The following is a 26,357-nucleotide window of genomic DNA, read 5'->3' as shown; positions in this document are numbered from 1 at the left end:
AAGAACGGAAGGATGACACAAATCACATGTCTCCCAAAGACAGAGTCAGAACTAGTCAGAATGATACCAAATAGATTTATCACGACCTTAAAATCAAAATCAGTATTTGTAAACACACTATAAACATTTGTATAGATGTTATCCAAAATAATACAGTATAATGTTTTAAAACCATTAAACATGAAATCATTTGCCAAAAACGGGAAAAAGTTATTATAATAAATTTGACTGTGTTTAAATATTAGAACAGAATGGATATGGGCAGAAACAGTTCTGGCTGCCTGCTTCTTCCCTTTCCCTTACTCTTTTCCCATCACAAGATGGAATGGGTCAGGGATCTTCCTTAACAACTACAAGAGCTAGATCCCCTCAACCCTTGTCTTAGCTTTGTAGCCAACCACATAGGAACCTACTGTCAAGAAAGGAAAGGGAATAAGAATTTCCCACAATTGTCTTGGCTGTTGTTGCTCAGTGGTTACAGCGTTGGCCCAAGCAACAAAGGGTTGCTGGTTCAATTACTGGTCAAGGGAGTGTACCTGGATTGCAGGTTCAAACTCCGGCCCCAGGTGGGGTGCCCTTGGAAGGCAACCAATCCATTTGTCTCTCTCACATCAATGTTTATCTCTCTATCTCTCTCTCTCTCTCTCTCTCTCTCTCTCTCTCTCTCCCTTTCTCTTCTTCTTTCCACTTTTTCTAAAGATCAATGGTAAAAATATCCTCTGCTGAAGATTAACAAAATAAAAAAAATAATTTCCCACAATGAAGGCCTTAATTTGTAAAAGTATATAATTCTAAAACAGACATCTTCTAATATGTACATGTTTCTGCTACAATTAAAATTTCACAAATTTATATACATACTAGAGGCCCGGTGCACAAAAATTTGTGCACTCGGGGGGGAGGAGGGGTCCCTCAGCCTGGCCTGTGCCCTCTCGCAGTCTGGGACCCCTCGGGAGATAACGCCCTGCTGGCTTAGGCCTGCTCCCGGGTGGCAGAGGGCAGGCCCAATCCCTAGGTGCAGCCCCTGGTCGGGCTCAGAGCAGGGCCAATTGGGGAGTTGGGGCGCTGCTCCCTGTCATGCACAGAGCAGCGTGGATTGGGAGGTTGCAATGCCACCCTCAGTCACGCTCAGGGTAGGGCCAATTGGGGGGTTGGGGCACCGCCCCCTGTCACACTCAAGGCAGGGCTGATGGGGAGGTTGCAGCGCCACCCCGTCACGCACAGAGCAGGGCCGATCAGGGGGTTGGGGTGCTGCCCCCTGTCACGCACAGAGCAGGGCCCATCAGGGGCGTTGGGGCTCCTTACCCTGTCACGCACAGAGCAGGGTCGATCAGGGGATTGGGGAGCTCCCCCCTGTCATGCACAGAGCAGGGCCCATCAGGGGGTTGAGGAGCTCCCCCTTGTCACGCACAGAGCAGGGTCGATCAGGGGGTTGGGGAGCTCCCCCCATCACGCACAGAGCAGGGCCCATCAGGGGGTTGGGGAGCTCCCCCCTGTCACTCACAGAGTAGGGCCGATAGGGGAGTTGGGGCACCACCCTCTGTCACACAAGAGCAGGGCAGATCAGGGGGTTGGGGTGCCGCTCTCTATCACCCACAGAGCAGGGCCGATCAGGGGGTTGGGGCGCTGCCACTCTCACACTCAGGGCAGGGCCGATGGGGAGGTTATGGCTCTACCCCGTCACACACAGAGCAGGGCCTGTGGGGGGTGGGGGTTGGGGCTCCGCACCCTGTCACACACAGAGCCGCAGGGCGATCAGGGGGTTCGGGAGCTCCCCCCATCAGGCACAGAGCAGGGCTGATCAGGAGGTTGGGGCACCTTCCCCTGTCACGAACAGAGCAGGGCGGATAGAGAGGTTGTGGCCCCGCCCCCTGTCACACACAGAGCCGCAGGGCGATCAGGGGGTTTGGGCGCTGCCCCCTGTCACGCTGATTCCGGTGCTGGGAGGCCTCTCTGCTCCGCTGATCCTGGTGCTGGGAGGCATATTACCCTTTTACTATATAGGATAGAGGCCTGGTGCATGGGTGGGGCTGGCTGGTTTGCCCTGAAGGGTGTCCTGGACCAGGGTGGGAGTCCCCACTGGGGTGCCTGGCCAGTCTGGGTGAGGGGATGATGGCTGTTTGCAGCTGGTCACACACCCTTCAGGTTGGGGGTCCCCACTGGGGTGCCTGACCAGCCTGGGTGAGGGGATGAGGGCTGTTTTCAGGCTTGCAGGTGACTGAAGCTCCCAACTGCTCCTTTTTTTTTTTTTATTCTGGGCCAGCTTTAGCTCTGGCTCCAGCTCTGAGGCCTCTGCTGGGTTCTATAATCTAGACACTGTATCAACTCCAGCTCTGAGATCCTGGCTCACTGAAAGCTGGTTTCTGGGGTTTTGTTTATCTTCTATATTTGTTACAATGTTTCAGACTGCAGGCTCAGAGGCCTGCAGCGGCAGGTGGGGAACGTTGGAGTCCTCTGTCACTGAAGTAAGCAAGCCTCATGTTAGTTTCAAGCTGCCTGGCTGCCGGCCACCATCTTGGCTGGCAGTTAATTTGCATATCTCGCTGATTAGCCAATGGGAAGGGTAGCGGTCGTATGCCAATTACCATGTTTCTCTTTTTTTTTTTTTATAATATATTTTATTGATTTTTTACAGAGAGGAAGGGAGAGAGAGATAGAGAGCTAGAAACATCAATCAGCTGCCTCCTGCACATCTCCCACTGGGGATGTGCCCGCAACCCAGGTACATGCCCTTGACCGGAATCGAACCTGGGACCTTCCAGTCCCCAGGCCGACGCTCTATCTACTGAGCCAAACCGGCTTCGGCTACCATGTTTCTCTTTTATTAGATAGGATGTATATATGTATTTTTACCATGTTTAACCTGCAAACCAGTTGATCCACACCTAAATAACCAAGGGTTGACTAGAACACTTATTTTAATGGTCTTGAAGCTTGTAGAGAACTTTTACATACTTCAAATTTGACTCTTACAATCCTATGAGATAAAGCAGGTATTATTTCCATCAGACAAATAAGGAACCTTGTGCAGCCGTGGGCAAACTATGGCCCGCGGGCCAGATCCGGCCCATTTGAAATGAATAAAACTAAAAAAAAAAAAAAGACCGTACCCTTTTATGTAATGATGTTTACTTAGAATTTATATTAGTTCACACAAACACTCCATCCATGCTTTTGTTCCGGCCCTCAGGTCCAGTTTAAGAACCCATTGTGGCTCTCGAGTCAAAAAGTTTGCCCACCCCTGGGTTAGTGTCACAGAACTAGGATTGTATTCCACCTCTTCGGCCTCCAGAATAATTGTTTGCCACACTGCTACAGAAAACAATAAATACAAACCCTCATCATCTGATCTCTCAAGTGGAATATTAAGAATTTAGAGATTAAGACAACTTTCCTGAAACATACTAAACTATATAAAACAAGTTCCATTTGTATGTGTAGCAAATGGAAACAATGTTCATTAAATTTTATTTTAAATCCTTGACCTGTTCTCATTATTATGGGTCCATAGTTTTAGTTCTAGTGCAACTGTACTATTTTTAATGCTTCTGAAGTAAACATTAACTTTAGGCCACTGTTTTGTTTTTCTTTTTATACTATGGCATCTCTACAAATATAAATTTGATGACACACAAAGATTGAGGGGCAGGTGGTGTTCAAAATTTGAATAGTTTTGATGTGGGAAAAAAGGGTACAGATTTGAATACTTCACTAAAATTAAAATAAATAGAATTTTCTTTTTTTTTTAATAATCCTCACCCGAGGATATTTTTCCACTGATTTTTTAGAGAGAGTGGAAGGGGATAGGGTGAGACTGAGAGAAACATTGATGTGAGAGACACACATCGACTGGTTGCCTCCTGCATGCATCCCAACCAGGGCCAGGGAATCTACAACCAAGGTATGTGCCCTTGACCAGAATCGAACCCGGGACCCTTCAGTTCATGGGCTGATGCTCTTATCCACTGACCTAAATCGGCTAGGGTGAGAACCAATTTTTCACAGAATTCTCCTCAGAGTCAAAATATGTATGCTGATTAATGTATGACCTTAACTGGGTATTCTTCTTGATCACTTTGAACAATTATAAAATGGTTGGGAAAAGCTTTGTATTTTGTTAGGCTTCTTGGCTTAAAGATTCAGTAGTAAAAATGCAATTAAAAGTTTCTAATCAGAAATATGTTTTATTTTGCTAACATTTTTACCTTTAACATTAGGTTTTAATGTATTCAATATGAAAGATGGTAAAACTTACCTCACAAGCAGGGCATATAATTTTGCTATATTCTTCAGTTAATAAACACAGTTCACATAAAGCATGTCCACACTGAAACTCATGGTGGTGACCTATTGATGAAATTATGCATTAATTTTTCTACAGTTTGTTAACATTGTGCAGCATTAGTTAGAGTGGAAAGTTAAAGGGATTCTCTCACATAGGAAGATCACAAAGTTAGTAATGGATGACTTATTAAACAAAATTCAGGAGAACATATACAAGTCAGAAGGAGGGAGAAACAGAAGAAAAGCCAGGTAGAGTTACATAATATTGTTTGCATTAATTTAAGATAGTGTTTGGTACCTATGATACTTTCAATTTGCCATATCTTATAATCATACAAAGTGCTCTGACATACTTCATTGCCTCTGTGTAAACATCATGGCTAAGTAGGCTGGGAATGTTATATGCAACCTGGAGATGGAGAAACATTTTGGTGGGTGGCTCATTAAATGGTATAATCCAGACTCCAGCCTATTTATGTTTCCAATGCAATGTTCTTTCTACTTGATCATACTGCCCTCTAGTAATTTATATTTGCCATCCTGTGAAGAGGACAGGGAGGGCAGATGTGAAACACTGGCAGGACCCCACTCTTACAATGATCTAAGACACTGGCAAGGACAAGGACAGAAGTCAGATGCTATTACTATCACACACACAACCCACATAAAGATCATTTTCACAAAAATAGCTTTTATAAGGGAAATACCATAATCTTAATTGAAAACCTATTATCAAGCTTTTATCGCTAAGTAGAATTTGAAGTTTATCACATTAGGCATATTTTTAGCTACGTAACTTCAAAAATATATCATTTTAAAAGACTTTGCAAGACAAAAAGGAAAAAAGGAACTAGATAAAATCAGTCATCTTTACCAGCAAAAATATTAGTGTTCTTGCTGATTAATAACTGCATGCTTTTGATTTTAAAAAAGCTTTAGTTTTGAAGCCAACAACCAAACTAATGTTTAAAGCTCTATTTAAATTTCAGAAATATTACCAAAGAAATCAAAACTGTTTAACTGTTTGTCTTTATAAATTTAGTTTACTGTACAAGTCAAAATAACTTGTGGTGTATTACTGCTTACAAAGGGGAAGCACTTTCACAATTCTAGATGCATAACCATCACCTTTCCAACTGAGTATTTCTAAGCACTGTAACACAAATGCATGGAAGGACCAGTGATTTTATAAGGTCATGTTTTAAAACTTTATTTTTTAATAGTTCTTTCCTTCAAACAATGGCTATTTTCCACATAACAGTCATGATCAAAACCCAAATTAGCAGAAGGATGGTCTCCACCAGGAAACACAAACTCACCGACTTTCTCTACACAAACTGAGTCCATCTAGGAGGGACTAAGAAAGCCCATGGAATGACTCACTTTGAAAGTACAAACATTAAACAGTTACACCGGGAAACAACAAGAATTTTCAGCAGCTCCAGGAGTTAAAATTCAACAACTCATCCCTGTCAGAGAACTCTAGCATTTCAAATTACATTAAAATAACGTGAACCTGTTTCACTTGAGTAGAATCTAAATTAGCAGATCAATGTGAACCTAAAAGTCCTCTAAAATAAAGTCTAATATATATAAAATAAATATCTTGTATACAAAAAAATTTGATCAACAGGAGGGCGGTGTATTTCTTCCCTTGTCGTACAGAAAACACAAGATGAATAAAGGAATAATTCGCGGCTAACAGCAATAATTTCACCCCCCCCCCTCCACCCCACCCAAAAATAAAATCTCTAATATCTCTTTAATTCAGGAACATTTCATAGTGGTCTCCTTGTCACTTCTACAACTAAAACTACACAAAAAATTCAAATTTCATTACTTCCTGACCACAAGGCAACAGGAGAAATTCTTACATGACTCTCTGGTGAGCCTGGGACGTTTTCGAACGGGTAGGGGGGCGAGAACTCACGCGGTCTGTCTCCAGGAGAAGCGGGGAGGCCTCGGAGGCCCCCGGGGGGGGGGGGGGGCAGGCGCCACGCCCCCTCAACCGACCTCAGGCGTCTACGCGACCGACCGAGACCCGAGACCCGCCCCTCGGTGAGCGAGAGCGACGGGAGGGTGATGCTGTGCGACGGTTTCCACGTCAGCCCCAGGCCTCCGCCAGCCCCGCTGCTCCCACCCTCGCCGGCCTCGCTGTCTCCATGCCCGCAGCCCAGGACGAAGCCAGCCCGCGAAGCCCACCCCCGGGATCCTTACCGGAAGCTTTGGTCACCATTCTGTCACACCGAGTGCACTGAATCTCAGCCGCTACCCAGGGCCGACCCTTCCTTCCCATCTGCTGACAGGAAGGCAGGGTGAGCCGAGCTGTCGAAGATTCTGCCGCCATTGCTGCCTTCTAGACCCGAGGAAAGTACCGCGTGCCAGTCCCAGCGTCCCTCGCGCCAGCGATCAATCATCGAAGGCAATCTCTGCAGGTAGCCAATCAGCAGGCTAAGATATTAAAGCCCGCCCCCCGCCCCAGTTGACCCTCGCCTGCGGCCCTGCACGTGCGCGGGGAAGGCTGACTGTTTTTAGTTTGACCCCAGAGGCTTCATATCAAGGAAGGACGCCAGGTTTTCAAGCACCATTTACTTTCAAACCTCTACCAAAAGCGTCACCCCCTGAGCATTCAGTGCATTGAAGTCCAGATTTCACGTATTATTACTTACACCGTGTGGACCTCACAGGCAGTAATCAATCCTTATATTGAAGGGATTCCCCCTTCATTAGTTATCAAGGCCAGAAAGTCTAAACCTGTGAAAAAAAAGTATTTTAATTCCGTATTTGAATCATCTAAGGATTTGAGGGCTTGACTACTAGCCTCAATGGAGAACTATAAGTGGCTACTGGTGGGGGAAATTCAATTAAGTACTTCAAACTAAGGGGTGGTCATCATTACTAACAGTTGTTGAGCTGGGAGTGGTTGAGGAAGCAAAGAATTTATAAGGAACAGGTTTATAACCTCTATCTAAAACAGTAACTTCTGCTAAGGTAGCTTGTGGTAATTTTGTTATATAGCTAGTGTTACATAGCTAGTGTTAGAGGGTAGAGACAATAAAAATCACTGCACTCTGGAAAGATGATGTCAATATGTTATAAAAAGCCTTCTTAGAGGACAGAGGGTTTGCATTAGACCTTAAAACTTAGGTGGGACTTACAGGAGTAAACAGAGGGAAGGAGGCATTCCAGTGAAAAGGAACAGTATAAGCAAGAGAAAGTAGGAAGGAGATGCAGTGGCCTCTTAAAATTTAGAGATCATTTGGCCAGAGTATTAATTTCCTTAAAGTGAGATTTTTGGAGAGGTATGTTGGGATGGAATTTTGGACAGTCTTGAATATTGGGCTAAAGAGTTTGGACTTTACCCTTCAAGCTGCAGAATGCTTGCTAAGTGTGTGACCAAAGGATGGAGTCATCTGGTGGCAATGTGGCAGGTGGATCACGGAGGAAGCACCTGGAGATGATGGCAGGGAACTTTCAGTCATTAATAAAAGCCTGCAGATATTCCTTATTTTCCCTACAACATTTTTTTGAAATATAAACAGAAGTTCAGAAGCTCACCCTTGATAAAAAAAATCTTTATACTTTGTTGCCCTCAGGTAAAAGTATCGCTTCCTTAGCCCATCCCCATGCCACCCACCCAATCGTTTCTGCTACTAATCCATAATGAAACTCAGAGTACTGATTGAGCAAATGCTCCCCTGTAACATGCTGAAATCGTCTACAGTGTTGTGAGTAGTTTTCCCTGTTCTCCTATCTAGAATGCCCACTCCTTCCTTTTTATCGACTTGTATTCTCCTCATCCTTCATGGCTCAGCCTTTGAACCACCAACTGCTCCTGGAAACCCTCATGTTTCTCCCTACAGTCACTACTGTTCTAGCAAGTAGCCATAATCCCCTTTTACACTAGGATATCTGTACTGCAATTGGAATAATGACAGTCTAATTGCATAGGGGTTCTTCTTGGGTCATGATATGCATCTAATGTGGTCTAGTACAGAGGAGTCATCTCTGAATATCATCAACTGTGCTGGAGAGAAGTATGCCCTTGGTAATTCCAGAAGTTAAATAAATCTTGGATAAATCAGGGCCAGTAAGAAATACAATGGTAAATATTTAGACCCCATATGTCAGGTCTTAATACTTACTGGGTCCTCTCAAAAAAGAGAAGCCATAATTATCATCTTAACATGTAATTTAGATTATTTAAATCTTTTGTCTGGAGTCCTTTAGTGGTTTCCCACTGACTGTGACAGATCCTTAAAATGGCCTCCAAGGCCTCTCAAGCTTCATTTTGCACCACGTCTCACTATGTTCCAGGTACATTGGCATTTTTCAGTTCTGTAAGTAAGTCAACCTCAAGATCTTTGCCTGGAACACTCTTCCCTGCACTATTAAAAATTTATCATGCCCTGGATAAGTGGCTCAGTTGCTTGGAGTGTCGTCCTATACACCAAAAAATTTTGGATTTAATTCCCAGTCAGGGCACATACTTAGGTTTCGGGTTTGATCCCCAGTCGGGTGCATATAGGAAACAACTCTCTCTCTCTCTCTCTCTCTCTCTCTCTCTCTCTCTCTCTCTCTCTCTTTCTCCCCCCTCCCTCTCTCTCTCAAATCACTAAACATATCCTTGGTGAGGATAAAAAATTATCATAAAATTTGTTAGCTGCACAAAAAGGAATAAAAAATAGTATGAACTCATGTACCTTCCAACAAGTTTAAGAGATGATTTAATTTTATCCATATAATCTGTTTTTATTAGGTCTGTTTGGCCATTTACTCACATGTTGGCCAATCCTTTATTCCTTCTTGTGTCTCATATGTCCTTCTAGGATAATTTTTTTTTCTTTAAGGACATCCTGAAGAAATGTCTTTAGTGAAGATATGTTAGTGACTAATGCTCTTGGTTTTTATTTAGATAACTGGAGGCCCGTGCACAAAATTCGAGCACTGGTAGGGTCCCTATGCTTGGCTGGCAATCAGGGCCAATTTGGGCCTTCCAGCTGCTGGCCGGAGCCTTCCTTCCCTGGCTGCCGGCTGCTGGTTGGGGCCTTCCTTTATTCTGTGCCGCCTCCTGATGGTCAGCACACATCATAGTGAGTGATTGAACTCCCGGTCTCCTGGTCAAACTCCCAAGGGGACACTTTGAATATTAGCCTTATCTACATGAAAAAAAGAGAAACATGCAAATTGGTGTCACTCCGCTACACCCACCAGCCAATCAGAGCAACTATGCAAATTAACCCAACAAAGATGCAGTTAATTTGCATACGCAGGCATGGAGCGAAGACTGAAGACTGAAGCCTGAAGACTGAAGAGGCTTGGCTTCTCTGCTGTGGCCGCAGCGGAGAAGCCAAGCCTCTCTGCGGCTGGACAAAAGGTCTGGGTCCTGGGTGCCGGAGGAAAACCAGTGCCAGCAGCCAGGGGAAGGAAGGCCTATTGCGCAAATGTTCGTGCAACAGATATATATATATATATATATATATATATATATATATATATATATATATAAAATATATTTTTATCTCATCTTCATCTAGAAAGATTAATTAGTAACATACAATTCTAGGTTAACTGGTATTTTTTCTCAGATTTTGGAGATAATATAATACAAATTTATGACTTCTGTTGTTGCTATTGAAAAGTTTGTGGTAAATCTAGTTGTCATTCTATATAGGTAAGTTGTTTTTCTTTGACATTCTATATATTCATTATAATCTCAAGGTGTAGATATTTATTTACTCTGCTTGGAATTGATGCATTTCCTCAGTCTGAACATTCTTGTTTTTTTGGTCTGGAAATTTTTCAACCATTTATCTTTTATAAAAAAAATGTATATTTTTATTGATTTCAGAGAAGAAGGAAGAGGGAGAGAGAGATAGAAACATCAATGATGAGAGAGAAGCATTAATTGGCTGCCTCCTGCATACCCCCCACTGGGGATTGAGCCTGCAACCCAGGCATGTGCCCTTGAATGGAATTGAACCTGGGACCCTTCATCCACAGGCTGATGCTCTATCGACCAAGCCAAATTGGCTAGGGCCAGCCATTTATCTTTGAATATTACCTTTTCCTTTTTATTTCTTCTGGAACTCCTATTAGACAGTAAATAGGACCTCTACCCTTTATTTCTCTTAACCTCTCTTTCATAGTTTCTATTTCTCTCTCTCTCTCTCTCTCTCTCTCTCTCTCTCTCTCTCTCTCTCTCTCTGTCATTTCTTTTCCATATATGTATCTCCCAGGTAATCAGTTCTCTCTTCAGCTGAATCTCAACTGTTATTTAACATGACCATTGAGTTTTAAAATTTCAGTGATTATTTTATCCAATTCTAGATGGACTTTTTTAATTTCCAAAATTTTCTGATATTTTGGATAGTGTGTTCCTTTCTCATGTTTTTAATCCTTACCCAGGATATGTTTTTATTGAGTTTTAGAGAAAGGAAGGGAGAGACAGAGAGAGAAACATCGCTGTGAGAGAGACACATCCATTGGTTGCCTCCTGTGCCATCGAACCTGCAACCCTTGACTGGGAATCAAACCCGTGACCCTTTGGTGCGTGGGCTGATGCTATAACCACTGTGCAACACCTGCCAGTGCTGCAACTTATTTTTTCTAAACTTCATTCATGATGATTTGTTTCCTTGTGTTTTTTAAAAAATATATTTCATTGATTTTTTACAGAGAGGAAGGGAGAGGGAGAGTTAGAAACATCAATGAGAGAGAAACGTCAATCAGCTGCCTACTGAACACCCCCTACTGGGGATGTGCCTGCAACCAAATTACATGCCATTGACTGGAATCAATCCTGGGACCCTTCAGTCTGTAGGCCGACGCTCTATCCACTGAGCCAAACTGGTTAAGGCTCCTTGTGTTTTTATAATTTTGTACTAGAGGCCCAGTGCAACTAAATTCATACACGGGGGAAGGAGGTAGTCCCTCAGCCCAGCCTGTACCCTCTCCAATTAGGGATCCCTCAGGGGATATCCGACTGCTGACAGGGGATGTCCGACTGTCGGCAGTTGGAATCACTCTCACAATCTGGGACTGCTGGCTCCTAACCGCTTGCCTGCCTACTGGCCTGATCCCTAACTGCTCTCCCCTGTCAGCCTGATAGCCCCTAACTGCTCTCCCCTGCTGGCCTGATCCCCCTAACTGCCTCTGCCTTGGCCCCGCCAACATGGCTTTGTCTGGAAGGACATCTGGTCTAATTAGCATATTACCCTTTTATAAGTATACACTAGAGGCCTGGAGGGTACTCGGGAGGGACCTTCAGCCCAACCTGTGCCCTCTTGTAGTCTGGGACCCCTTGGGGAATGACTACCTGCTGGCTTAGGGAGGGTCCCTAAGCCCAGCCTGTGCCCTCTTGCAGTCTGGGACCCCTTGGGGAATGACTACCTGCTGGCTTAGGCCTGTTCCCTGGGGGATTGGGCCTACGCTGGCAGTCAGACATCCTTCTGGCAGCCCGGGAGCCCTCAGGGGATGTCCACTTGCCAGTGGGGAGCAGGCCTAACTGCAGTCGGACATCCTTAGTGCTGCTGAGGAGGCGGGAGAGGCTCCCGCCACCACTGCTGTATTGGCAGCCATCAGCCTGGCTTGTGGCTGAGCAGAACTCCCCCTGTGGGAGCACCCATACTACCAGGGGGCAGCTCCTGCATTGAGCATCTGCCCCCTGGTGGTCAGTGTGTGTCATAGTAACCAGTGATTCCCAGTCGCTCTGCTTTTATGGTCAATTTGCATATTACCCTTTTATTATATAGGATAGAGGCCTGGTGTACGGGTGGGGGCCGGCTGGTTTTCCCTGAAGGGTGTCCCGGATCAGGGTGGGGGTCCTGCTGGGGTCCCTGGCCAGCCTGGGTGAGGGGCTGAGGGCTGTTTTCAGACTGGCCACACCCCCCAGCGGGGACCCTTACCCCATGAGGGTGTGGCCAGCCTGGGTGAGGGGCTGATGTCTGTTTGCAGGCTGGCCACAGCCCCTTCATGGTGAGGGTCCCCGCTGGGGTGCCTGGCCATCCTGGGTGAGGCGCTGATGGCTGTTTGCAGGCTGGCCACAGCCCCCAGCCACCCAAGCTCCCAGTGGAGGCTGGCTGGAAGCAGGTATCTGGGATTTATTTAGCTTCTATAATTGAAACTTAGTTGCCTTTTTCGGAGGCCACAGTCGGCCAGGGCAGGCGGGAAGCTTGGCTTCCTCCATTGCCGGGGTAACCAAGCCTCCTGCTTGCTCCAGCTCCGTGGCTGCCGGCCGCCAACTTGGTTGGGTTAATTTGCATATAGTCACTCTGATTGGCTAGTGGGCATGGCTTGGGCATAGAAAAGGTATGATCAATTAGCATCTTTGTCTTTTATTAGTGTAGATAGAGGCCTGGTGCATGGGTGGGGGCTTGCTGGTCTGCCCTGAAGGGGGTCCTGGATAAGGGTGGGGGTACCCTTGTGGGGCTGGCCTGGGCGAGGGGCCTGGGCAGTTTACAGGCCAGCCACACCCCCAATTGGGGTGCAGGGGTCCCCACTGAGGGGCAGGGCCAGCCTGGGTGAGGGGCCACCAGGGGTTTGAAGGCCAGCTATGCCCCCATCGGGGTGGGGGACCCTGCTGGGGGCAGTGACGGCCTGGGCGAGGGGTTGGGGTGGTTTGAAGGCTGGCCACACTCCTGATCAGGTTGAGGGTCCTCACTGGGGGGCGTGGCCAGCCTGGATGAGAGGCTGAGGGCCATTTGCAGGCTGACCAAACCCCCATTGGGGTGAGGGTCTCTGCTGGGGGGCGTGGCTGGCTTGGGCAAGGGGCTGAGAGCTTTTGCAGGCTGGCCACGCCCCCACTGGGGTGAGGGTCCCTGCTGGGGTCGGGACAGGCCTGGGCAAGGGGCTGATGGCCGTTTGCAGGCTGGCCACGCCCCTGGCTTTGTCAGGATGGATGTCCGAAATATGTCTGGTCTAATTAGCATATTACCCTTTTATTAGTATAGATTATAAACCCATATTTAGAAGTGTTAATCTCTGGGAATCCTGTGAGGCCTGTATTAATGATATATTTCTCCAAATTTGTTTTTGCTTCCTTTAGGTGTCCCTAAGCCACTATGAATTTAAGATCACTTTAATTTTTAGCTTCTGTTTTCCTAGATTACTCTAATACAGTGGTTCTCAACCTTGGCTGCACATTAGAATCACCTGGGAATCTTTTTAAAATCCTGATTTCTGGGCCTCATCCTCCGGAAATTCTGTTTCTTTGTTATGGGGTGAGGCCACATTAGTAACAAAGAAACAATTTCTGGAGGATGAGGCCCAGAAATCAGGATTTTAAAAAGATTCCCAGGTGATTCTAATGTGCAGCCAAGGTTGAGAACCACTGATCTAATAGCATAATGCAAATCCCAAGCCCAGCTGAAGGAAGGTGTATATTCTAGATTACCTGGGGAGATATTGCCTGCACCGAAAGTTATACAAGATAAATTTCTTTACCTTTTAGCCTACCTGTTCACTTCCACCTTCTATGCAAATACTTAGATTAGCAGCTGTCTTATTTTTTTTGCTAACTGATTAGCTATACCATGATATCTCCTTGAAGCTTTAATTAGCATTTCTCTAATGACTAATGAGGTAGATATCTTTTCATGTTTATTGGTCATTTAGGCTTTCATATCTTTTTTTTTCTTTTGGTTTGTTTCTAATTGATTGTAGGAATTCTTTATTCTAGATTCCCATTGCAAATATCCTTTTCTAGGCTGTGACTTTTTCCCTTCACTTTGTTCATGATGTCTCTTATTGTCTAAAGGTGTTTAATTTTACTAAGGTATTTTCATTAAGATTTGCAATTTTGGGGGGATTCCAAGATGGCTACAGAGTAGGTGGAAATTACACTTACCTGTTCCTGGCCCCAAACCAGATTTACAACTAAATTATAGAGCAATCAACCTGAATAACCAACTAAGGTCTAGCTGAACTAAAATATAACTAAGGACTTAACTATGGGTAGCAGCTGAAAAGTGGGAAGGATATAGCAGCTGCAAAACTTCCTTCTCCCAGGAGTGTGGGGCCTCAACCCCAAGCAGGTATCCCCAACCCACAGCAACAGAGATGGGAAGGGGAGCCCACATAGCATCTGGTCATGAAAATCAGTGGGGATTTAGTCCACCTGGGAGATCCAGACACCATCTCCCAGGGATGAGCACTCCTATTGTTATAGCACCAGCCTGGAGAGTGCACTACCAGGTTCCTGACTGCCAGTGAGGCCATTCTGCCATGCTTGGTCCTGCTGAGGGGTCTCCTGGATGCACCCATCAGTAACACTTTGGCCCCTCTTCTTCTGGGGAGGCTCTTCGTGGAGACCTAGACAGTGACTAAACTGTGTGGCTTTGTAGAGGGCTGTCTCCCCCACCTCAAGCTCACAGCCAGTTCCCCTCGCCACACCACCTGTTGAATCCCTTGCCTGGCTCGATCCTGCTGAGTTCAGACGTGCAAGGGGACCAGAGTGCCATTCAGATCTGGAACTTTTAAAGCGTGTCTTCTGGGGAAGCTTTCGTCCAGGAAATAGATGGGTGGGTGCTGGATTGTGTGGCCACATCATGTGTGTATGTGAGGCAACACCTCATTTCTCTGTGAGCTCAACTTGTGCAACCCTGGCAAGGGGAAGAAGTGCCTGCACCCTTCCTACAGGCTTGTGGGCACCACCTCCAATGGGAGACTGTTTGGATCTGTCCCCTTGAGCCTGGTGGCTCTGCTTAGCTGAAATTGCTCCTGGCTGCACCTAACCTGAATCTGTGGCATACGCCTCCTGAGGAGCTAGAGTTGGGGACTCTGGTACAGACTGAGTGGTTTGACTCTGGAGTAGGAGCCATTTTCACCTCATTGAGTACCTGATCATGTGACCCCCAAGGAGGGGACCCACTAGCCCTCTCCTCCCGACCCCAGTTGCCTTGTCCTGTTGAACTCACCCCCTGTGGCAGAGTCTGTGGGAACAGCCAGTCTGGGCGCACTCTATGGTCTTTTTTCAGAAGACTCTAGAGAAAGATCAGGGAACCTCAGGGGGAGGGGGAATCGCTGACAGGTGGAGGTGGACCTCAGGAAGCCTCAGTCCTTTTACAGATCTGCCCCCAGCTTTAACCTGGAGGAAGCAAATCCTTATACACAGACTGACCTTTCCCATGTGCACTCAGGCCCAGTAGACATATCCATAAATGGTGAAAAGTGTGGTAGCTCCAGACAGGTAGCCCAAGGGTGGTTACATACAACATCTGACATCAACCTGTACCTGAACCCTGCTCAAGTGGACCCAGAACCAACACAACCTGTGGTGGGCTTCAGACCCAACCAGCCACACAAGTGGCACATCCAAAGGGGGATTCCAACAGGCACCAGATCCTGCTGGGAACAACTTTGTCTCAGGGGGCAGCCCCTGCTCAAAGTCTCATATACAGTGATTGAGGTTTACTCGTATAGCCTGCCAGCTTGAAGGGTTAACTCCATTCATGAAAGGGCCAACAGCATTCAAGACTCAAGTACAACAGGAGGGTGCACATGACTGACAAGAAACATTCCTGGAGCATGGATCTCAGGTGATCTGGAAGATTGTGCTACTGAGCTCAACAAGACACCTTCATCATAAAGCCCTCATAACAAGTCTGTGTGAGTCATAGCAGATTTACCTAATACACAGAGACAAAATGGGGAGACAAAGAACTATGCCCCAAATGAAATAAAAAGAGAAATCCCCAGAAAAAGAATCAAATGAAATGGAAGCAACCAAAATACTGAATGTGGGATTTAAAACAATGGCTATAAGAATACTCAACGAACTTAGGAGAAGAATGGATGATCTAAGAAAGACCTTAAACAAAGAGATAGTAAGTATTAAAAAAGATATAGAGCCCCGCCAGTGTGGCTCACTGGTTGAGTGTTGATCTAAGAACCAGGAGGACACTGTTTGATTCCTGGTCAGGGCACATCCCCAGTAGAGGGTGTGCAGGAGGCAACCAATCAGTGATACTCTCTCATCATTGATGTTCCTCTCTCTGTCTCCCTCTCCCTTCCTCTCTGAAATAACAATAAAATTGTTTTTAAAAGACATAGAAACCATAAAAAAGGACCAGTCAGAAAGGTAGAATACAATATCTGAAGTGAAGAATACTCTAGAAAAAATCAGCAGCAGGTAAGATGAAGCAGAGGATTGAGTCAGCAATTTAGAGAACAAGATAACAGTAAGCAGCACCCAAGCAGAGCATAAAAAATAAAATTTAATTTAAAAGAGAATTTACAAAAGTGAGGAAAGTCTCAGCAACCTCTGGGACATCAAGTGTAACAACATCCAAATCATAGGGGTACCAGAAGGAGAAAAGAGCGAGCAAAAGATAGATAACATGTTAAAGAAATAATGGCTGAAAACTTCCCTAACCTGGTGAAGGAAAAAGTCACACCAGTTCAGGAAGCACAGAGTCCCAATCAAGATGTACCCAAAGAGGCCCACTCCAAGACATATCATAATTAAAATGCCAAAGGTTAAAGACAATCTTTTTTTCAATAAACCAATGCAAAAAACCACTTTATATGAAGTGTGGTTCTCTCCTTTTAGCAATATAAAATATAAAATGATTACAATATCATCAGCTAGTTAAGAGCTAAATTCAAGAGATTTGAAAACCAAAACAGTAGTGAACAGTCCCTCATGCAAAAGTCCATTGAGGAAAAGTCAAGTCGATTTTGTAACAGGTTACATAAAAATCAGGGCCAATAAATGCATTATAAATGAAAAAAAAAAAGATCATTGCTTCATCAGCACATTCTTCAGTCTTGTTTGCACTAGATGCCAAACTTACTGTTCACTTTTTGGTTCATCTTGTTTTCCAATAAGCTCCTGATCAACTTGTTTTATGCATTCTGGTATGCCAATATATTCCAAAGGGACAAGTTCCACTAGTTCTGCCAAATTAAAGATGTATCTAATTTTTTGGCTGAATTTAGAGCTAATAAATGGTCTTGTAACAGCCATAAACCACGAGGGATGTATGATAATTAAAGATTTTGGGTTTTTCCATAACCTTCTATCAATTTGCTGATAGCATTTCCTGAGCCATCCCAGACTGGGCATTTTCCTTCAAGTTGTTGCACCAGTTAAATAAACTAGCATGTAATTTTCTACTACTAACAGTTCCAAAGTACCAATAATATACTTAAAGAGGTTGTCCATCAGGTATCTATAGTTAGGTTGACAACTTTCAGGCATAAAACAGACAGCAAACACAACAATGACATTTAATCCATCCCCATAATATCCTCTATGACTGATAACTTTTTTATAGGGCTCAGTGGCCTTCATATCAACCCTGGGGTCCTGTTCTCCAATTCTGAACATACGCCAGTGTCATCCATCTTCTTTTTCCTCCTCTGTTGTGTATTTGGTAATTGCGCCTTTTCTAATAACTTCAGTAGTTTTGGGTTTTGGAAGATCATCTTCCCACTCAAATTCATTACTGAAGCTGACCCATTCTTGAAATAGCTTCCTTCATTGATAGCTGCAGCAGCTTATTGCCTGGCCAACTATACTGTGAACAAGCATCTGGCCAGAAACCTTTGCTGTATTTATAGGCTATTCATTAAGTGAAATTGTGCCTTGCCTGAGTTAGCTACATAAAGCATGCCTTGATATACCCCATCGACCTCAGCAAGCAATTAGGGAGAAGTACAAGACTTCAAAGTACAGACATGTGTCTCTCATGGAACCACCTGCAGTTCTTCCTCTGCAATAAGTTTCAGAACTGAAGCACTTTAAGAACTTAACCTCCAGATCAACAGGGTTGGTCCTAATTTTTATAGGTTTCTGCAAGTTGAATCAACTTGTGTTGGTACAATATAGATGACATATTTTTAAAAATATGAATGTATTTAGGTTCTCTTAGATTTAGTAGTTTGTAAAATAGTCTAACATTTAAAAAGAATAAACGATTTGCCTTATGGGGGGAAAAAAAGACTGTTAGGAAGGGTGGAGGTGTGAAAAGGCCTGTCTCTGCTCCCATGGGCAGTGGCTGAGGTACCATGAGCTATCTCAGCTGCTGAGGATTCCCCCTGAGAAGGTGGGGCCTAAACCCCAAGCTGGGACGCCCAGTCTAGAGTGCCAGAGCTGGGAAGAGGCACCCACATAACATCTGGCTGTAAAAAACAGCAGGGTTTCTAAAAAGCCAGGGTGAGACAGAGTCTACTAAAGACACAGGCCTTAAAGGGCCAATGCATACAATTTTGTTTGCAGCCACTCATCCTGGGCTCTAGGGTAGGAGGAAAGCCAGAGTGTTCTAGAGTTGCCAGAGGAGAGTCTGGGTTTGTGCTTCTGGGGAGGGAGCTGGGGGGACAGCCACCAGGAATCCTGTTCTGAGTCATTCTTCCATACCACAGAGACCATTTTTCTTGGATGGAGCAACCTACTCTATGTGGCCTCAGCCTGGGGGAAACAATTGCCCCACCCTCTAGATTCCCTCTTGCTCCACCATGCAGAGCTTAGGTCTTGCTGAGGAATCAGTTGCCTTGGCCTGGGTGTAGAGGTCAGGGAAGACTCAGGGAGTGTCAGTGACTGAGTTTTCTGGCTTTGGGGTGGAGGCTGTTCTGCCCACTTTCTGTGAACATGACTGGTGCTTCGCCCTCATGGGAGATCGAATAGAACCACCCTCCCAACTTCCAGCAGACCCAACCTCTGGGATCCAGAGGTCCCACTTGTCTGACTCCTAGTGGCTCCAACTTACCAAGTTTGGGGAAAAATACAGAATAGATTAAGTCGTGTGGCTCTGGGGAGAGGACCATACCCACCACCTTCCCTGAAGCCAGACTGGCACCTCCTCTTCATGGGAGATCCATTAGCCCCATCCTCCTAATTCCACCAGAGGATCTTTCATTGTATGTATGTATGTACGTATGTATGTATGTATGTATGTATGTATGTATGTACGTATTTTTAAACCTCACCCGAGGACATGCTTTTATTTATTTTAGAGAGAAAAGAAGGGAGAGGGAGTGAGTGAGAAAGAAACATTGATTTGACAATGAAATATTGACCAGTTGCCTCCTGCACATGCCCTGACCAGGGGTTGAACCTGAAATCTGAGTATGTGTCCTGACCAGGAAGCAAATATTTTGGTGTATGGGATGACACTCCTACCAACTGAGTCATACCAGCCAGGGCTAGAGGCTTTTTCAGTGATTGAGCCTAACAGGTAGCCAGCAGGTGAAGGCAGGCAGAGGCAGATCTTGGGGTTCCTTGGGACTTTTCCTGACCTCCCCCCCTGGCCTGGTGCTGGGAAAAGCTGGCCTTGGTGAACAGCTTAGCTCTTCCTATGCACACCCAAGTCCAGCAGAGGAAGCCACAAATTATGGATGGCTTATTGCTCCAAAAAGGTTGCTGAGGGCCTGACACAGATGGCGTCTGACATTGGCCTGCACCAATGAGGCCCAGAACCAACACACCAAGTGGCCAGCTACAGACAACACCAGAACAGGATCCAATAAGCTTAACAAACAGCATATCCAGAGAGAGATCATGGCAGCCACCAAATCCTGCTGAGGTGAATTCTGCTTTGTGTGGTCAGCACCTGCAGAGCAGCTTACACTCCATGGTGAGGTTGAGCCTCACAGTCAGCCAGTCTGAGGGTTGATCCTGTGCATGAATGGGCCAATAGCAATTAAGATTCAATTATAACATCAGGGCCTACATAATCCACCACACAAGGGACATTCCTAGAACACCCAGCTCAGGTAATCAAGGCGATTGCATGACTGGATCCCATAAGGTACCTATTGCCGGAAGCCAATTCCAGCATGTCAGCAGGGCTGAATCATCTGGAGATGGCTGAGGGTATTCCCCCAAACCTGAAAAGGATGCATAAATTAATTGCTTGCTGCCAGACAGCTAAGGGCATCTCAATCTACATGTTATTGCCTCCTACTGGCCAAACATCTGAACAGCCATAGGCAAAATTCCCCCAATCTGACAATGGATTGTGTATACAAAACCTTACCATTTGATGTGTATATCTCCACCTTGCATTCGGACAATTTGTGTGAATAAAAAGCAAGGGGTCCTGAGACAAGGAGAACTTAGTTCAGTGATGGCGAACCTATGACACGCATGTCACCTCATTTTTTTGGTTGATTTTTCTTTGTTAAATAGCATTTAAATATCCTATCTAATAAAAGACAAAAAGGGTAATTAACCGTACCTCTGCTATGCTTCCCATTGGCTAATCAGCAAGATATGCAAATTAACTGCCAACAAAGATGGCGGCCGGCAGCCACGCAGCTGAAGTGAGCAGGAAGTTTGCTTGTTCCAGCGATGGAGGAAGCCAAGGTTTCCCGCCTGCCAAGGCCTGCTCTAAGCTCTGAAAGCAACAGCTCCGAAAGCAACAAAGTTTCAATTATAGAAGCTAAACAAACCCAAAATACCTGCTTTCAGCCAGCCGCAGCCTCAGAGCTGGGAGCGCCAGTGACGGCAACAGAGTTTCAATTATAGAAGGTAAATAAATCCCAGAATAAAAAGAAAAAAAAAGAGAGGCTGGGAGCTTCAGTCGCAGGCCAGCCTGAAAACGGCCCTCAGCCCCTCACCCAGACTGACCAGGCACTCCAGTGGGGACCCCGACCCTGAAGGAGGTGTGACCAGCTGCAAACAGCCATCAGCCCCTCACCCAGACTGGCCAGGGACCCCAGCAGGACCCTCCACCCTGAAGGAGGTGTGGACAGTCTGAAAACAGCCCTCAGCCCCTCACCCAGGCTGGCCAGGCACCCAAGCGGGACCCCTACCCTGATCCAGGACACCCTTCAGGGAAAACCAGCCGGCCCTCACCAGTGCACCAGGCCTCTATCTTATATAGTAAAAGGGTAATATGCAAATTGAACCTAACAGCAGAAAGACTGGGAATGCCTGGTCACTATGACACACACTGACCACCAGGGGGCAGACGCTCAATGCAGGAGCTGCCCTCTGGTGGTCAGTGCACTCCCACATGGGGGAGCTCTGCTCAGCCACAGCCAGGCTGATGGCTGCCAGTACAGTGGTGGTGGTGGGAGCCTCTCCCGCCTCCTCAGCAGCACTAAGGATGTCCGACTGCAGCTTAGGTCTGCTACCCACTGGCAAGTGGACAGCCCCCTAGGGCTGCCGGGCTGCCAGAGGGATGTCTGATTGCCAGCTTAGGCCCAATCCCTCGGGGAGCAGGCCTAAGCCAGCAGGCGGCCATCCCCCGAGGGGTCCCAGACTGCGAGAGGGCACAGGCCGGGCTGAGGGACCCCACCCCCCCCCCGAGTGCACAAATGTTTGTGCAACTGGCCTCTAGTATAAAATAAATATCAAAAATATAAGTCTTTGTTTTACTATGGTTGCAAATATCAAAAAATTTCTATATGTGACATGGCACCAGAGTAAAGTTAGGGTTTTTCAAAATGCTGACACACAGAGCTCAAAAGGTTCACCATCACTGACTTAGTTCCTTTAGCTAAGTCTTCTCTGACTCCCCAATATGCTTTTCAAAATTATGTTTCACCTGTGGACTCTCTATTAATTTACACACAGTGCCTTCTCCAGGTTCCTGAACCCTTCTTGATGCTGGAACAAGAGCACCAGCACCTATTACACAAGGCCCCCCCACAAAGATGGGGAGTCATAGCAGATCTCTCTAATATATAGAAACAAATACAAAGAGGCAGCCAAAATGGGGAGACAAACAAACAGGCTCCAAATGAAAGAATAAGAGAATTCTCAGAAAAAGAGCTAAATGAAATGGAGGCAAACAATATACCTTATGTAGAGTTCAAAGTAATGGTTATAAGGATGCTCAAGAAACTTTCTGAGAACTACAACAGCATGAAAAATGACATAGAGGAGAGGAGAAAATGGCAGCCAAATAGGCAGACCTGTCATGCACCTTGACACAGGGCCAGGCTGGAAATACAACTAAATTGGAGAACATTCACCTGGAATTTCCAACTGTGGTAGGGCTAATGAGGTGACTTATAACAAAGAAAAACTGAAGGCACCTGGAAACCAATAAGAAGGGTGAGATCATGAGAGGTGGGGAGCCCGGAGAGGAGGGAACTGAACTACAGAGACAACCGTTCCAGAAGCACAGGCAGGGATGCACACACCTGCCCATGGCTGGGGAGACACGACCAGCAGTGCTTCCCAAGCCACTGAAGCACAACCCATGGCAACATGACTTGCAGCGCCCATACCATCCGAGCACTTGCAAAAGGTAGCAGGACTGCTGGCAGCAGCAGAGTCTAGACCCAGCACACCAGAGCCATTGGGAAAGAGAGCTGTAGTTTCGATTGCCTTTATTTTATTTAATTTTATTTATTTTATTATCTCTAAACCCAGAGCACAGGAGTTTCCATTTGCAACTACACACCCGAGGCATTGGCACAGAGAGGGAGGTGCGGACTTGGTGCCTGAGAACAGGCAGTGGTGGGAAGCAGGGGAGGGAGACTTGGAAAAGCAGTAGCCAGGAATCCTGCACTGGGTCATTCATACACTTCCCAAATGGCTATTTTCCTTGGGAGGAGCTACCCAGAGGGCAGATAAAGGAAAAAAACACAAACAAAACACACCCTAGATGATACAGCCTACCACACCCTGCACTTTGAGCTTTTCAGAGGAAACAAAGGCAGAGGCCAAGTTTATGGGTTTGAACAGTCTCAAGGAGAACCTCGGTGACTGGATTGGATTGAACTGTTTTCTTCCTCTCTTATTTTGTTTTCCTCACATTTTTCTTCTCCATTCTCCTTTTTAGTTTATCTCTTTCTTTTCTTTCTCCCCTTTTAAAAAATTGATCTTCATTATCTATCTGCTTTACTGATTTGTTATTATTCTAGTGACTAAAATCTAGTCTGTTGTTTTGTTCATATATCTAATTTCCTCTTCCCTGCTCCTACTCAATTTCCCTTTCTCTTTTCTTCTCACTACTCAATTTTTTAATTTTTTTCACTCTTCTCTTTCTCTTTTCTTCTTCTCCTAATTTCTTAACTTGTTTCACTTCCTAAATTTAGATCTACCTGCTCTCTCCTCTATTCTCCTTTTCAAATTTTATTTGTTCCCTTGTCTTCTTATTTCTTTTCTCCTCCCTTTATTCTAAACCATGGTCATTCCCCTATTCCTCTAATTCTTTAACCTTATTTTCTTTATTTAAGCTCTGCATCTACAGATTCTGCACCCCTTTTCTGGATTTTCTTTTGTTTGTGGTTTTTTGTTTGTTTGTTTGTTTTTGTTTATTTATTTGTTGGTTTTATTGTGTTTTTCTCCCCATATTTTTTCTTTCCCTTTTTTCCAATCATTCTTTCTCTCTTTTTCCTAACTCATTTTTTTCTACTGTTCACTTTTGTTGGGGCTACAGGAATCTTGTATACATTCTTCTTGTGCTCCTTCTGTGTCATGTTTTGTCTGGTATTTTGTGCTGTTCTGTCAGCACCTCCACAATGGCTGGCATGATGTGGTAGGGAGTGAGCCACATAATCAGACATCGCAAGAGGAGACTCCATCCACAAATGGGACAATACATTCAAGATCCAACTACAACAGGAGAACCCAAATATCTCAAGTAGGAGGCATTCCTAGAACACCAGGCAGGAGATCTGAGAGACTGCACCACTAGGTCCCACAAACCAACTACTACATAAGACCAATCCAAAAATTCTGGGTGGAATAGCAGTTTTATCTAATACATAGAAATAAATCCAAAGGAACAGCAAAAATGGGGAGACAAAGAAACAACCCCCAAATGAAAGAAAAGGAGAAATCACCAGAAAAGAAACTAAATAAAATAGAGACAAGTAATTTGCCAGAGAAAGAATTCAGAATGATGGTTATAAAGATGCTCAAACATCTGAATGAGAATTACAAGCAACTCAATGAGAATTATAAGAAATACACCAACATGAGTAAGGCTCAAGAGGAAATGAAGAATGACATATCTGCAATAAAGAACAACAGGGAAGGTTTCAACAGTAGATTAGAAGATGCTGAGGATGGAATCAGAGAGTTAGAAGACAAGGTAGAAAAAACACCCAAGCAGAGCAGCAACTGGAAAAAAAATTAAAAAGCAGGAGAGTTTAAGGGAACTTTAGGACAACATGAAACAAAACAACATCTGCACAATAGGGGTACCAAAAGTAGTAGAAGCTGAGCAAGGAATAGAAAAGCTGTTTGGAGAAATAATGACAGAAAACATCCCTGACTTGGGGAAGAAAAAGCCACAAAAGTCTAGGAAACATAGAGCGTCCCAATCAAAATGAACCCCCCCCCAAAAAAAACCCCCAAACCAACACACATCATAATTAAATTGGCAAATGTAAAAGACAAAGAAAGAATTTCCAAGAGAGAGACTAAAGTTACCTACAAGGGATCTCCCATTAGACTGTCAACTGATTTCTCAGTAGAAACACTTCAAGCCAGAAGGGAATGGCATGAAGTATACAAAGTGATAAAAATAAAGATTCTGAATTCAAGAATATTCTATCCAGCAAGGCTATCATTGAAAATTAAAGGTGAAATCAGAAGCTTTTCAGACACAAAAAGACTAATGGAGTTTATTACCACCAAACCAGCAATGCAACAAATGCTAAAGGGACCGTTGTAAGAAGAAGAAATAGAAAGAGAGGGCATAAAGAATAAAAATGGCAACAAACAAGTACCTATTAATAATAACCTTAAATGTAAATGCATTAAATGCTCCAATCAAAAGACATAGGGTGGCTGAATGGTTAAGAAAAGATTATCCATATATATGCTGTCTACAAGAGATCCACCTCAGAACAAAGGACTAACACAGGCTGAAAGTGAAGGGATGGAAAAAATTCTTCAGGCAAATGAAAATGAAAAATAGCTGGGGTAGCAATAGATCTCAAAGTGAAGGCCATAACAAGAGATAAGGAAGGCCACTACATAATACTACTAGTAAAGGGATTGATACAACAAGAGGCTATATAACTCTCTGGTAAACATATATACACTCAATACAGAAGCATCAAAATATATTAAAAAAAACTTTTGGAGGATGTCAAGGGACAGATTGACAGCAATACAATAATAGTAGGAGACTTTAATACTCTATTGATATTACTGGATAAATCTTCTAGACAAAAAATAAGCAAGGAAACAGCGATCCTAAATGACACTCTAGATCAGATGGAACTAATTGACATATTCAGAAAATGGAATATACATTCTTCTCAAGTGCACATGGGATATTTTCAAAGATAGACCACATATTAGGACACATGCTAAATATCTACAAATTCAAGAAGGTTGAAATATAAAGCATCTTCTCAGAACACAATGGCGTGAAATTAGAAATCAGCTACAATAAAAACTCTAAAAAACTATCAAACACATGGAGGCCAGATAATATGCTATTAAAAAATAAGTAGGTTGCCAAAGAGATAAAAGAAGAAATAAGAAACATCTTAGAAACAAATTAAGATGAACACACAGCAATCCAAAATCTATGTGACACAGTGAAAACAGTCCTGAGAAGTAAGTTCATAGCACTACAGGCCTAGCTCAAAAAAAAAAAAAAAAAAAAAAAAAGAAAACCTGGTAATTAGTTATCTAACACTACAACTTAAGGAATCAGAAAGAGAGCAACAAAAAAAGCCAAAAGAAAGTAGAAGGAAGGAAATAATAAAGATCAGAGTGGCAATAAATGACAGACAAAAAAAAAAAAAAGGAAGGTCAATAAAACTAAAAGCTGGTACTTCAAAAGGATAAAAAAGATTAATGAATCTCTAGCCAGACTCACCAAGAAACAAAGTAGGAGGATCTAAAAAAACAAAATCCAAAACAAGAGAGGTGAAGTAAGAACTTACCCCACAGAAATACAAAGGATCATAAAAAAATACTGTGAACAACTCTATTCCAACAAACTGGACAACCTATGCGAAATGGACATATTCCTAGAAAAATACAACCTTCCAAAACTTAATCATGAAGAATCAGAAAACCTGAATAGGCCAATAACTACTGATGAAATTGAAGCAGTAGTAATAATAATAAACAGCAAACAAAAGCCTTGGTCCTGATGGCTTCACAGAGGAGTTTTACCAAATATTCAAAAAAGAACTAACATGTATCT

General features: G+C 44.3%; 1 protein-coding gene and 1 pseudogene across 2 annotated transcripts in view; both read right to left on the bottom strand.

Annotated features, from left to right (window-relative positions):
* RNF17 (ring finger protein 17) overlaps window positions 1-6,631 on the bottom strand; it is a 149,331-nt gene extending 142,700 nt beyond the window's left edge. For both annotated transcript variants that reach the window (XM_036299996.1, XM_036299997.1), the window contains exons 1-2: window positions 6,502-6,631; window positions 4,256-4,347 (exon numbers count right to left, since the gene is read on the bottom strand). In XM_036299996.1, coding sequence (XP_036155889.1) covers window positions 4,256-4,347; window positions 6,502-6,631 — 222 coding nt within the window. The remainder of the gene's footprint in view (window positions 1-4,255; window positions 4,348-6,501) is intronic.
* A 10,402-nt stretch (window positions 6,632-17,033) lies between these two features.
* Window positions 17,034-20,290, bottom strand: LOC118650543 (annotated as a pseudogene).
* Window positions 20,291-26,357: the final 6,067 nt, after the last annotated feature.

This window comes from Myotis myotis, unplaced genomic scaffold, assembly GCF_014108235.1.
Source record: "Myotis myotis isolate mMyoMyo1 unplaced genomic scaffold, mMyoMyo1.p scaffold_m19_p_3, whole genome shotgun sequence".
NCBI classification, from domain to species: Eukaryota; Metazoa; Chordata; class Mammalia; order Chiroptera; family Vespertilionidae; genus Myotis; species Myotis myotis.
The sequence above is the reverse complement of the archived record's forward strand: the minus strand, read 5'-3'. Positions and strand labels throughout refer to the sequence as shown.